Source organism: Ipomoea nil, unplaced genomic scaffold (genome assembly GCF_001879475.1).
Source record: "Ipomoea nil cultivar Tokyo-kokei standard unplaced genomic scaffold, Asagao_1.1 scaffold0688, whole genome shotgun sequence".
NCBI lineage: Eukaryota > Viridiplantae > Streptophyta > Magnoliopsida > Solanales > Convolvulaceae > Ipomoea > Ipomoea nil.
In genome coordinates, this window is record NW_017617116.1 from 2,425,452 (window position 1) to 2,439,711 (window position 14,260).

At 34.4% G+C, this 14,260-nt stretch overlaps 2 protein-coding genes across 3 annotated transcripts; one reads left to right on the forward strand and one right to left on the reverse strand.

Moving 5' to 3' along the window:
- Nucleotides 1-4,190: 4,190 nt before the first annotated feature.
- LOC109176235 (armadillo repeat-containing protein LFR-like) lies at nucleotides 4,191-8,080 on the reverse strand. The gene is made up of 8 exons (XM_019325693.1): nucleotides 7,818-8,080; nucleotides 6,106-6,275; nucleotides 5,845-5,987; nucleotides 5,483-5,739; nucleotides 5,221-5,326; nucleotides 5,008-5,146; nucleotides 4,801-4,928; nucleotides 4,191-4,714 (listed from the first exon to the last, which is right to left on the reverse strand). The coding sequence occupies exons 1-8, from the start codon at nucleotides 8,035-8,037 to the stop codon at nucleotides 4,462-4,464; spliced, it is 1,416 nt and encodes a 471-aa protein (XP_019181238.1). The 5' UTR covers nucleotides 8,038-8,080; the 3' UTR covers nucleotides 4,191-4,461.
- Nucleotides 8,081-10,623: 2,543 nt separating this feature from the next.
- On the forward strand, nucleotides 10,624-13,958 carry LOC109175340 (ADP-ribosylation factor-like protein 5). Of its 2 annotated transcripts, XM_019324596.1 has the most exons (3): nucleotides 10,653-10,987; nucleotides 11,023-11,045; nucleotides 13,380-13,958. In XM_019324596.1, the coding sequence occupies exons 1-3, from the start codon at nucleotides 10,900-10,902 to the stop codon at nucleotides 13,737-13,739; spliced, it is 471 nt and encodes a 156-aa protein (XP_019180141.1). In that variant the 5' UTR covers nucleotides 10,653-10,899; the 3' UTR covers nucleotides 13,740-13,958. The 2 variants fall into 2 exon arrangements, with proteins under 2 accessions (XP_019180140.1, XP_019180141.1); XM_019324595.1 differs by having other exon boundaries at nucleotides 10,624-11,045.
- The last annotated feature ends 302 nt before the right edge of the window (nucleotides 13,959-14,260 follow it).

Sequence of the window (14,260 nt, forward strand, 5' to 3'; positions counted from 1 at the left end):
CTTATTTGACCCTTTTCCCTTAAGTTAATTAAAAGGTGTAACTAGTTGTTAGCTGATAGCTGTTTGGTATAATTTTATTTGTCAAAAAGTTAATTGGAAAAGTTGTTTCGAGCAGCTTTTTAAATTTTAACATTTTGAAGTTACAAAAGTTAATTAACCAAACACTTATATTAATTTTTTTAATCAAATCAAAAAGTTAATAGTGATCAAATAAATCAAAATTGGTCTATAGGCTAACTATTTTACCAAACAGGACCAAAATAAAATACTTAACACAAAAATCACTATATTAAACCCTAGTTTATTCAAATTTTATCAATTCTGTATATTAATATTTGGAGCAAAATAGTTAAAGATAAATAAATAAATATTATAAGCAAAGTTAAAATGTGTCTATGTCCTAAGGTAACAGTATATAGGGGTGAGCATAAATTGATTATCGGTTAATAACCGAAAAAATTTTAGAACGTAACCTGTAACTGACCAATAAGTATAAGGAAACCAACATAACTGAAATTGACGATTATTTATCAACCAAAAATAACCGAAGTGGCAATTACCTAATAAGCTCCTACACAACTCAAATATGTTACGTTACAAATCTAAAATTGTAAACATGACTTTTTAAAAATAAAAACAATAAATATAATATGAAAATGTGAAATTTAACACTTAGATTTTAAACATTAAAACACATTAAATTCTAACCTTTAATTTTACAAAACAACAATTTACAATTACAAACTTTAAACCAAATAGATCTATGGACTATAAAATAGATAGATGCATGTATATTATTACATTATTATAGTTGATAGACTTGAATACAATGATTGATCGAAGACTTGGACTAAAGGGTTTGAAGGTGCGACGAGCCAGCAACTAGATGACATTTTCAGTTTTTTTCGCCTCGTCAACTATGAGGCATCAACTCTGTGAATGGTGAGGGACTGAGGACGTCTGCCCATCTAGGCGGGAGTGCTAAGCAATGAGAACTGAGAAGCCATGAGCGTGAATCCATGTTCTTTATGCAATTTTATATGAATGAACCACTAGATTTCTTTTCCCTTTTCTACAAGTCTCTTCTTCAACCTCCTGCCCTCTCTCTTATTTCACCTCACCTTTTTGCTTATTTCAGTTTGAAACCCTTTTCCTTCATTGGCTATTGTTTGGTTGTTGCTTCGTGCAAGTAGCCATTATTCCACGGGTTGAATCTTTCTATGACCTCGGGTCTAGTTATGGTGTTCTCCCTATTATCACATTCCTTTGATCCTTTCCATTTAAGTCTCATTGCTACTATTCACCGCATTGTCACCTTCTTGCTGCCGGTAGCCTCTTGGTTATTCTTAAAGGAACTTTTTGTTGCTATGCACATAAATATCGCAATGAGAACAAACAAAATGTAACCCCTTGTTTTTAATCCTTCCAACTTTACGACTAAGACCCACTACTAAAAGTGAGAAAACAATACACGGATATAAATAACCTTTAAATAAACAATTGTATAATTTTATCTATATAATCATAATAAATTTATTATAAACACATCTAATATCTTTCAAAAATTACACTAGTAATCTTAAATTTATTATTAATGCATTGGGATATTGTATGAGAATTACACTATAGTCTTCTGTTTCAAAATTATTGCATATTTAATTAAAAATGTCAAAAATATATAAAAATATAAAAACATGTAATTTTGCAATAAAGTCATGGCAAAAGTATTTTGAATTTAACGCATTTTTTTCTCTGAGGCTTGATCCCACAACCTCCCTTATAAGGAAGGGACTTGGTGTCATTGGACTACAAGGTCCTTGGCAACGAAACGCATTAAAGTTAGAAATTAATAACAATATTTAAATTGACATTATATTCAAAGGACAAATACAAACACAACTTTACGTGTATTAAATTTATAAATATATTATCTTCAAAAAAAATTATTAATATATTAAAATTGATTAACTATCAAATCAGATTGTCTTTTGATTACCATTGAATATAAACTTATATGACATATTAAAATTGATTAACTATTAATGCAAAGAACATTGTTTGCTAACTTATATTTATATCATATTTGGTGCATAAACTCTAAGTAAATAAAATGCTTATATATCTATTGCAACAGTAGTTCTACATCTAGGATTATTTGAAGCCTAACAAAAGTGCATTAGTATAATGTGTGTGGATAAGTAAAGGCTTAGAACTTTCTGAACTTATAATCTCTTATTTCAGGAATCTATTCTCGTCCTCTCCTGGTGATATGCATAATGTACTCAAAAATTTCTCTACAATTATTACTGAGCAGCAGAATAAGAGGTCTAATAAGAGTCATCACAATGGAAGAAGCCAAAGCTGCAACTTTCAACATGCATCCGGACAAAGTCCTGAGACCGGACATACTTAATCCTGGCTTCTACCAAGTATTATGGGATATTGTGAGATCAGATATGGTAAAAATGTGTAATAACATCCTTATCAGTGGTCAATTACCCCTAGGTCTGAATGATACACAAGTTTTGATTTCAAAGGAGACAAAACCGGAAGGGATGGGAGATTTAAGACCAAGTGCCTTGTGCAATGTGATATACGGGATATTAGCTAAAATACTTGCTAATAGATTTGGCATGGTGTGTTCTCCCCTAGAGAGGCGGAGGCTATGGCTGTGAGGGAAGCTTTGAGTTGGATCAAACAGCATGGTCACACAAAGGTCAAGTTTGAAACATGCACTTTTGTGGATGGACTCCTTAGTCCTTAGACCATGTTTTGTTTTTACATGTTACTCTCTTCCTCTTGCTTGTTAGAACCTGTTCTCAAGCAGGTCTAGACTCTAGAATTGCATTGTAGAATTTAACTTTACAACATGGAGGTGAAATGTTATATGAACACTTCATTGAGGTTACTTATTTTAACAATTAGGGGAAAAGGCAATGCCTATGCAGAAATGGCAAATTATTATTTTCCCTAATAATGTACATATATTATGAGTTTTAAACTATAACATAAATCAAAATATAATAGACCAAAACTTATGCGAAAGGATCCGTGAGACGAAACGAGTCGGGTCAAGATGAAAATGTAATACTTATACTGAAAAATATAATACTAATCAGAATAAAGTGTTTCTTATGGAGTACTTAGAAGGGAAAGTGATATTTTTTTAAGAAAAATGTAATACTCTTACATTTTGATTTAAAGTATTACATTTTTTCTTAAATAAAAAACATTTTATTCTTGATGAGTATAAATTTTTTTAGTATAAGTATTACATTTCAATCTTAAACCGACCCGTCTCACGAATAAGAATTTGTGAGAGAGTCTCACAAGAGTGTCACTCAATATAATATATTCATAAAAGTTACCTATCAACTGTTTTTCATCAACTTGCACCTTACTTAACAACAAAACCAATAATTTGATCCGAAAAAACATATCTGGAAACTCAATTATATTCTTTAACCATTGATGATGTATTGATGCGAAGTTGTCTTGTACTTAAAAGATTTCTTATACAAATAAAGTAAATTAAAAGCTTAGTAACCACAAAAATGAAAAAAACAGAAAACATGTCTTTTAAGCACTGTTTTCTAATTGTTTTTTTTTTTTTAATTTGTCTTTTAAGAATTGATTTTAGTTTTCAAGTCATTTTTCTAATTGTCCAATTTCCTATTTTTCCAGAAAAAATCTCCAATTTACCACTTTGCTTCTAAATTTCAAATTGATTTTCTTTAGGAAAATGACACTTAAATTTTACAAAAATAATCTTAAAAAGTTAAAAGATTTTGAGAATTTAACAATCAAAATCAACATTTTCGTTACATTAGGAACAGATTCAGCCACAACCTTGACATCTCATAGGCCAAATGTAAATGACCTGCATAATAGAGAAATTGAACTATTTGCCTACCACTAGAGGACCAAAACTGCCACTTTTCTTATTTGAATTGTACTAGTTCAGACAATCTAGATTGGCTTAGATAGCTGAAGAATCCCAGATAGGACCACAGCAATTCAAAGATTGCAGTTCAGTTCCTCACAATCTGAAGCAAACTTCGTGTGCAAAGCAGTGTTTTGGCATGCTCTTAGAATGATAAATCTAAGTATAACTGTATAAGAATCCTATCAGATCAAGGATGTTCTTAGAGTAACTAACATTGTAACAGTCATGCAACACAGAAATAATCACATTCTAGTAATAGCTATGTTAACAAATAGGATGGAAAAGAATTAATGTAGCTACAGACTTCTGTTCGAAAAATACAAATACAAATCCTGGGTTTTTCTTCTTATGATTTACACTAGCTTAATCTTATGCAATCTGCTATAAGGAAAGGCATAGAGATTTAACATAATGGGGTCTTGAAAACATGCGACCATGTGACTATGTGAGCCACCTGATCTATGCATATAGCTAAGTTAAGCAGAATGTCAGCACAGAAAGCATAATATATGTACTTACATGCCCCAAATACCCCGAGCAAATGCTGCTTTGCCTGATCGAGATGTTAGTTCAGACAATATCCTAGCAAATATATCGGAATGCTTTCCATCAGCAAAAAGCATCTCAGTGAATGCGGTTTCATATATAAGCAGAAGGGGTTTGTTCTGTGGCTCTGCCACAAGGCACTCCAAAATCAAGGCTGCTTTCCTGCAAACTTCCGAGATTGGGTGTGGCAACTTAATCACTTTCAACAATCGATCAATTGCCCTAGAGTTCAAAGAAACGGATGTCGTCATTATGCTTAAATACAAATCTTAAGCTGCATATGTAAGAATGTCTTAAATTCATCTCACCATCGTTCACTGGCAAGCTTCAGTCGGCAGTCCATATCTACTTCCACAAGGTTGTACAATGCACCCACAGCAGCAGCCTGAGCATCATTTGCTTGTAGGCTCATGATATCAACTAATCGTTTATATATCTGCACATCTTATAGATTCATTATCATTGCATTTTGAAAGCATTCACAATTGAGATTTAGTGATGAATAATAAAGCAACCTGTAAAGCAAACGGAAGAAGGAATGGTTCATTATCAGGATTTAAAATCAGACGGCCAATTAGTTCTGCAGCGCCGCAATGCCAGGCTCTGACAGCAGATCCCAGCATGCCCATTATAGCCTGGACAGCACGTTTCTCCCTGCATTATGTAACCAAAAGAATTAGATCAGACCCAATATCAGAATAATATAAAACATAATAAAATGCGTGTACCTCATGTTGAGTACAGAAGGCTTTGATGAACTAAAAATTCGAAGATCTAGCAAATGGGCTACATTGACAATAGTCTCAAGGACATTTGTGACAAGCTCCTCATCCTCTGTTAACATCAGAAGTCTCAAAAGCATTGGAATAATTTTAAAGAGTAGAAATAATCTTAGTTATATCAAACCAAAAATCGCATGATGAATCACTGGTCAAACAATCACAATACAAAAAAAACATGCAACAGTGGAGGTTCAACACATGCTCTCACCTAGAACATAATCCTCAAGACACTGAAATAGGGTTTCCATGCAATGTCGATGTTGAGCCATGATAATTTCATTATCTGCCATGAAAGAGAAGTTGCGAATAATATTAGATGCAACAACAGCACATTGCTGCTTTTCAGCCCGTCCTTCCTCATCCAAGCTAAATAGGCCATCTTCTTCAAACCACCAACCAGAAGGACGGGTTTTGGCAGCAGTCTTTTGACCAGATGTCTCTTTGTTGGAAGATCCAGATCCAGAGCTGCAGTTTAAGGATCAACTGGATGACATTGCTACTCCACAGAGGGAATCTTATATACTCAAAAATTAAGATTTTAAGAATTAAGCACAAACATGGAAAAGTTACCTAGGTTGAGTAACAGAATCCTTTGACCCCAAGGCCTCGTATTCATTTCCAAATCCAGTAACAAAAGAATTAGCACCCAAGAGTCTCACCCTAGGTGCTTTCACAAGCACCCTTGGTAAGGCTATGTCACGCCACTCATCTATCTGTTAATATCACACCCATCAGTATGCACATACATTTTTTAAGCCCCACACTTCGCTGAGGGGGGTTGTTTTGGATGGTTAGTTGTACACTGCACAGTATTTTAGACACAAGACTTACAATGTAAAGTAAAGCATCAAGCAACCCAGGAATTTTGGCAAGAGGGGTTGTATCTCTGCGAATTTCATCTTTTTCCTTGAATGAAAGCAATGTGAGAGTATTGAATGCCCATGTCAGCTCACTCTTTAATCCACTTTGAAGAGCCAGAACAATCCTTTTATAGTTCAGCTCTAGGAAAATAAGTACAAATAATTTAGGAAAACAGGTAACAGTCTGGAGCCAAATAATGAATTTACCACCTAAGGACCTAACTTTGACAACTTGCAATAAAATAGTCATCTCATACTTTTCATATACTCCATATTTAAAAATAAATACCAATTTTGGTCTTGCGACTTTAACACCATTCACAGTTCTAGTCCACGAGTATCGTTCTTGTCAAATTTCATCTAATGACTATAATTTTCTTTCCAATTTTGGTCATTCTGGCCATAAAACCAATTAAAACTCAACGGAGCTTCACTTTTTTAAGGGAATTTTGGTCGATCACTGCAAGTCTGCAACTAACCCATTTTCCCTCCAAATGCCTTATGCCACACATCACTAAGAACTAGGCATTGCACCGTATACAATATTCAAAAGAATTTCGGAATAGGCAGAGGTGAAATAAAAAATGCAGACAAATTCGGCAACTTAATTTGCTTTTGCACGGCCTCCAGCGTCAGTCCCAGTTCTTCAATAGAACAGAGAACCAGCATTTCCTCCACATTCCAGTGACCACCACCTGATCCATGAGAAGAGAAGATTTGCATTATGATGTCATCGTTGTGTCCAAAATCAGAGACAGCAAATTGCTCTCCATGTTTAAGGATCTTAACCTGGCTCGTGACGATGTTTTTAGCTGCAGAACCGGGCCCCAAGTCTGATGCACCTTCCAGCTGAAGATTAGCTCTTGTATGATTTTTGAAATTCAGTAGGTTCATGCCAGTGGGGCTCTTTTTGCACTGGCTCTAGCACTTAACATCATGGGACTGGGGAATCCATTTCGGGTTGGGGCTCTGGTAAGCAGCATAATGGGAATGTGAAATTGATTCTGGTTTGGATATGGGTTGCGGCACATGAAATAGTGGGAGTAGGGAATCCAATTCTCAGATTGAGTGTGGCATTTGGAGGGAAAGTAGGTTAGCTGAGGTGATGGTCCAAAATACCCTTGAAAAAGTGAAGCTCCAGTGAGTTTTAATTGGTTTTATGGCCGGAAGGACTAAAATTGGAAAGAAAATGATAGTCATAGGATAAATTTGACATACTTGTGGAGTGAAATAAACTGTCAATGGTGTTAAAGTTGTAGGACTAAATATTTACACTTTAAAACTATTTTCAATTAACAAAGTTGCTACTGTCAAGAGATGCACTAAAGTCATAGATTGAAGAATGCAAAAGAGTTTCACAGGGTAAAAAGCATAAAACTTTATTTTTGTCTGGTCTGATCACTTCAGTTTTGCACTCGGAACAAGCACACAATGCAATGAACCTCAAGAGAGATTACTGAGCTAGGTTTTAATTCAACTGAAACTGTATATAATTAAGTTGAATTGGTTTTAATTCCAGTTATTTTTTTCGAGAGATAGATTACTGAGCTAGGTTTCAATCCAAAAAACTCCTAGCTTGATTCACCTATGAAAGTGAAGACAGTGGTTCAAAACTTCAAATTCTACAACTACAGGTAGTGTACGAGAGTATATACGATAAAGTGTGGCTCCAATGGCACTAACCAGCGAAGGCGGGATGAACTTGGAGAGAAGGACCGGCGAGCGTTGGGGGAGCAGCCGGATCAGTAGCTCCAGCAGCAGCTGCTATGGCAGCGGCCGCGGCGGCTGCGGCGGCTGCAGCGGCTTGGTTGCTTCCACTGCCGACTGGGCGGCCTCTCTTCGCCGGCGGAGGGGCGGAGCCACCGGGGCCTCCGCTTTGCTTGCCTTGCTCTCTCTTCAGCATTTTACTGCTCTCTATTTTATCTGCTGTCAGTTTTGTCCCCCAAAGAAAATAGGAACTCTTCTCCCAAAAAATAGACTAATACTCAATAGATTGCAAATTATTACTCGGGTCCAACTTGTAAATATACACAATATATATACTAAATTTTCATAATTTACATTTTAAAAATTTATAATTTGTAATAATCACATATTATATTTATAAATTTTTAAAACTTAGAAACATAATTTATATTCTAAATGTTTATAATTTCAATACTAAAAATAGTTTTCATATAAGGTGAATCTTGCTCCATGGTATAACAATTAACAGGTGCGAATAGATAGGTGCTTATAAGCCCTAAGCTAGTATTGGGCTTTTCACGTTTTTAGGAGGCAATTTTAAAAATTAAGAATGACAATGGAATGGGCGATGAGTATATTTCTCGTTTTTGTTCTCGTCCTTAAAATCCCACCTAGATCTTTATTTTTGTTAATTTTTTTTTTCCATTTTTGTTCTTGCGGGAATTTTGTGGGAATCATAATCTTGTCTTCAATCAAACTAATATAATTAATAATATTTAAGTAAAACAAATCTTTAATATTAAATGTTTAATCTTAAAGGAAAAAAACATTCATTAATTCTCAATAACAATCAAAATATTAAATATAATATTTAAATAATTTTCGTGCAAATAAAAACATAAATACACAATTACGAAATATAACATATCCAAAATCTAAATACAATATAATATATCTATAACCTTAATAATAATAATGACATGATAATTGGGCAAGTGCGTCCGAACAGAGAGCATGTGGAACAATGCACTTAAGGCAGAGCACATCGCACTAATTGGAGCACCGACCCATAAATAGCATACGTTATGGAAGAGAACGCACAACAATTACTAAGGAGTCGTGATACTTGTTGTGATACTTAGTGAGGGAAAGTCGTTGCACTTATTTGGTGGTCGTTGCGCCCATTAATATTGTAATAGTTATCACTAGTATACAAGCTTATCTCATGTAACAACAAAGGACACACACTCTGAACTTAGTACTCTCTACTTAACAATTTATTTCCAAATATACTTCGGTACCATTTATACCTCAAATAAGAATAATAATAATAATAATAATAATAATAATAATAATAATAATAATAATAATAATTATTATTATTATATATATATATATATATATATATATATATATATATATATATATATATATATATATATATATATAGTGAAAGGTTCAAGAACATCAAGTAAGGGTAAAAGCGTCCCCGCACCCATACCCATTTAAATAATAAAATTAAATTAGCCTTAATCTCTCAGAACGTCTGCCGTATGCGTCGAGAAAAGTAAGGGCAAAAGAGTTTTTTTTTTTTTTTTTTTTTTTTTTTTTTTTTAATGTTCAACCTAGTCAAAACAATTGATTTCCCACAAGAATTAGCCCGAATCTCCGGATATTAGGGCTAATTCTTGTGGGAAATCAATTAATTTTCCTAGGTTGGACATAAAAAGATTCTTTTGCCCTTATTTTTTCACGACACTGGCGACAGATGTTAACGAAAGGACTACGATATCTAAATTCAAACATCGGAGGACCACGGGTGATTGATTTGAAAGTTTATGACTAAATGTGGCAAAATAATCAAACTCGGAGGACCTTGGATGCCATTAACTTATTATAATATTTATAAAGAGTTAATACCCAAGATGGTCATCGACTATAGTGAGTTTTCCCAATATGTTTTGGGAGTTTAGTGAGGGTTCTGCATCATGTCGTGGGGCGTTGCCGTGTTGGCCCCGCACCCATACCCATTTAACAAACATGGTTTTAGTTTGATCTATGGAGAGTCAGAGACATGTACTGTCACTTAGTTATGCTACGCTCTGCCATCTATCATATTCCAATAACATATGAGATATACACAATACACAATATTAAAATTAAGACCTATATGCTGATTACTTGAAAAAAGGAGTCAATTACATTTATTTTTTAGTTGAAGAGTTTTGTTGAAACTTTTTAAAAGTTTGATGATTTATTTATATTAAAAAAAGAAGAGAATAATTTCAAGTCATGTTAGAAACTTGAAAAATATTTTTTGAAAAATGATTTACAAAAAATGACCCATTTTTTGAAAAAAATACTTGAGTTTTATGATGTTTGGCAAATGTCATTAAATTATATTTTTGTTATTTGGCCGAAAGTTAGGTTTTTTTTTTTTTTTTTTTTTTTCTGAAAATAAACATTGTGGTGGTGGTGATACTGGTAATGGTAATAATAATTCGAAAAGTAATTTGAAGAGGGAAGAGATAGACATGATAACAAATTCAAAAAAATATAATTGGACTAAAAATATACAAAGATATTTTATGATAAATTAAATATTGTTTTCATTGATTAAAATAAATATTTTATGTGACTTTATTTTCGTTGAATACCCAAAATTTTAAATATAGACCTTTCAAAAAAAAAAAAAATTCTAAATGTAGATTTCAAAAAAAAAAAAAAAAAAAGACTTCTAAAATTAATTTTTTATCAATTTCCAAAGAACCCGTATTTTACCAATAGCTCAATAATTAAATTCGTATTGTAGTTTTCATATAATAAATTTTTATGAAATTAATATTTCTATTCTACTTTGAGCACTTTTCTTCATCGCGGGGGTAAAAATGAAATCAAAATAACATCTATCTCCATTCTCCACCGTACCAGATCGAATTTCAATGCCAAATCCTGACGCTAGTATTTTCCCATCAGATCTCTGTGTAATCCGGATTAGATACAAGCATTCTCTGTGAATCCAGTAGGCCAAATATGGGGGCGATGTTTTCCCGGTTCTGGTTCATGCTGTTCCCGGCAAATGAGTACAAGATCGTGGTCGTCGGCCTGGATAACGCCGGAAAAACGACGACGCTTTACAAGTTACATTTGGGAGAGGTGGTCACTACTCATCCTACTGTTGGCAGTAACGTTGAGGAGCTAGTCTACAAAAATATACGATTCGAGGTTTGATCATATCTAGTGTTGTTTTCATCATGTTTGTGATTTTATTTTATTTTATTTTTAAAATATTTTTTCTATTTCATTCAATCCTTCTCTCTATTGGATGCAACGTTTGCTTTATATCTTGATTGACCTGTCAAATTTTCAATGAATTGTGTTCCAATAAATTTTGGATAGATATTGCTCGTGAAGTGATATTTGTATTGTGTTATCATGATGGCGGAGAAGGAATCCTTTTTATATACATTGATTTTCTATGTAACATCGAGAAGGAAATGTCATAATATTCAGATTGATGATTGTAAGAACTAAGAAGATTTCTATATGCTTCGTAATGGAGAAAACTGTATCCTTGAATTTGTATCATAATGAAAGGCTAAAGAGAATTTTCATTCTGGTTCCCATCCCACGAAGGATAGATTGAGTTTGATTCACTCTAGGTTTTGTTCCTTATTGGTTACTATTGCATCATTTGTGTAGTCTTCTACAGCTTTTATATTATATATATATAATGGACACAATTATATAGGCCGGGGGTGTAGCTGGCTAACTTGCCATCCTCAGACACTAGAGGATAGGGAATCAAAAGCTGGGTTCAAATCCTCCGACATTATGAGTGTAGATGGTAGTGGGGTAGGTAGATAGGTATATATATATATATATATATATATATATATATATATATATATATATATATATATATATATATATATATATATATATATATATATATATATATATATATATATCAGGCAACTTTGTATGCTGATCTTTTTGTTTCTTATGTTATGAGTTTTGTAAAGGGAGTTCTAATAGAAAGTTCCTATTATTACCCAAATATAAATTTTAAAAATGCTGATATCAGGTTCCTATAATTACCTACCAAAAATAAAGAAAAATAAAATTAAAGAAGCATTAAAGAATCAAGTTCCTATTACTTAGAATGCTGGGTTTTTAATACATTTGTGTAGTTAGGAGTCTTATGGTAAAAATAATTTGAGAAAATATGCATGCTATCTGTATTGATTATGTGGTGGTCACTTGACTTGTATCTGTAAATAACTTCACATACCACCTGGTTTGCACACCAATTTTGCACTTGATGGTTATGATGATGAACTTCAACCTGTGCCATCTGATAGCTTCATTACAACTATAAGTCTTAACCTGTTAGCATATGCTGAAGAGAAAGGATAGAGCCATAGAGGTGACACAGGTTGAAATGTTAGCCTTCATGGTAATAGTTTCATGAGGGCTCAAGCTCTAGCTTAATGCTGGTGATGATTCAAATGACACTTAAGAGTTAACTTACATGCGCTCATAGTTGTAGAGTGTTTCATGTATTCTGATATGGTTTGGAGGTTTTTTAGTCACTTACAATGCTGGAAAACAAAGTTTAGAGGTACATGCCAAATGACAATTATATTCACTTATGAGGGTTACTGATGCTTAAGCATGCTGTCATTGCTGTGACTCTAAAGATTTTTGTGTTTTCCTGAATGTTGATTTCTCCAGAAGAGTTCTGGGGTCAAATAGGGTTTAAATGCAAAGCTGCCTCCGCCTGACAAGATAAGGGAGTGGCGGCCAATGGGGATTGCTTCTTTTTTTATTGATACTTGAAGACAAAGACAATCATGGCATCATGAAAAAAACACTGCTTGTGTGAAATAGTACTCTGGAATTCGGAAGGGTTGTGCTCTAACCTTTGAGAATCAGGGAATCATATTAATGTATTACACTGAAACTTGAAGCAGGTTCTGTTGTTAGTCTCATATCTGAATGCTGATCCTTCCTAGGTTTTTCTTTATCCTGTTTTTATTGGTTGGGTGAGGACGGTACATTTTCATTTGTGAGTGTGTCTAGCACTCAAGCCTTTTGTCCCATCAGAAGATCAAGATGAAGGATACTGTTGAACTAGAGTGAATAGGTTTCCTCTCCTGCAGATGGCAATGGCTCTTGTGTACTTGCGGGAAACTTGATTTTGCAACTTGTTTGCTTGTGGAATGGTTTGGCTTTAGAGGCACTGTAAGAAAAATATTGGCTGCACTGGTGTTCGTACATTCATGGAATATAAAAATGCATGCGTTGCCATTACTCTCAATTACCTATACCTCTTTTCCTGTTTCTAGTTTTCTGCATCCATTTGCCTATGCTGTAAAAAGAATACTGATTTAGTATTCTCACTTGTCTTTTCAACATGTTAGTAGAATGAATGATTAGAAGTTGGGACTGCATTCATATTTAATTTGGATGTTAAAAATTGCTTACACTTGTTGTTCTAGCCATTCCCTGGACCGGTCTAACTAATTTGCTAATGTATTAGTTATTGTTTACCAGGTGTGGGATCTTGGCGGGCAAGAGAGGCTCAGGACTTCATGGGCAACCTACTACCGAGGAACTAATGCTGTCATTGTAGTCATAGACAGTACAGACAGAGCCCGAATTTCCATTATAAAAGACGAACTGTTCAATCTGCTCCCACATGAAGATTTGCAGAATGCTGTTGTGCTTGTATACGCAAACAAGCAAGACCTCAAAGAAGCCATGACTCCTGCAGAGATAACCGATGCTATTTCTCTTCACAGCATTAAAAACCACGATTGGCACATCCAAGCCAGCTGCGCCCTTACTGGTGATGGCCTCTATGATGGTTTGGAGTGGATCGCACAGAGAGTTACTGGCAAAGCACAAAGCTAGAGGCGTTCAAAGGTACCGTAAATTACTTGCTTGGTCTGTAACCATACATCCATTATAATCAAATGTAGTTGCCCTTTTTTTTGGTACTTTAAGTAAACATGGAAGCCCATACTACAATGTTTCAGTTGAAGGGTTATAGGGAACTAGGGAAGTGTTCAAGTAATCCATTTTTGAAGAGATGCACTATATATGTTTTGAAATGAATTTTTATTTGTCCCACACCGTTTGTTGTAAAGAAGAGATTCCAGTATATTATGAGGGAGTTTAGGGAATGGGAACAAACTGGTGGGATGTGGGGTCGGTGGTTCCTCACGCAACACCAAACCCTAAACCACCCTGGAAACAGGGCTTGAAACCATGGGGTGTTTGTCCGGTGTTTCCCCGACAAAAAATGAAACACCGATGCCCTACGTGAGGCCACCGCAGTTGACCCACACACCCCTGGGAGGTTTGAAGGGAGTGCTGCCGGCATGCAGAAACATGCTCGGCGGTTACCAATCCTCGCCTCCCGAGCATCCCCA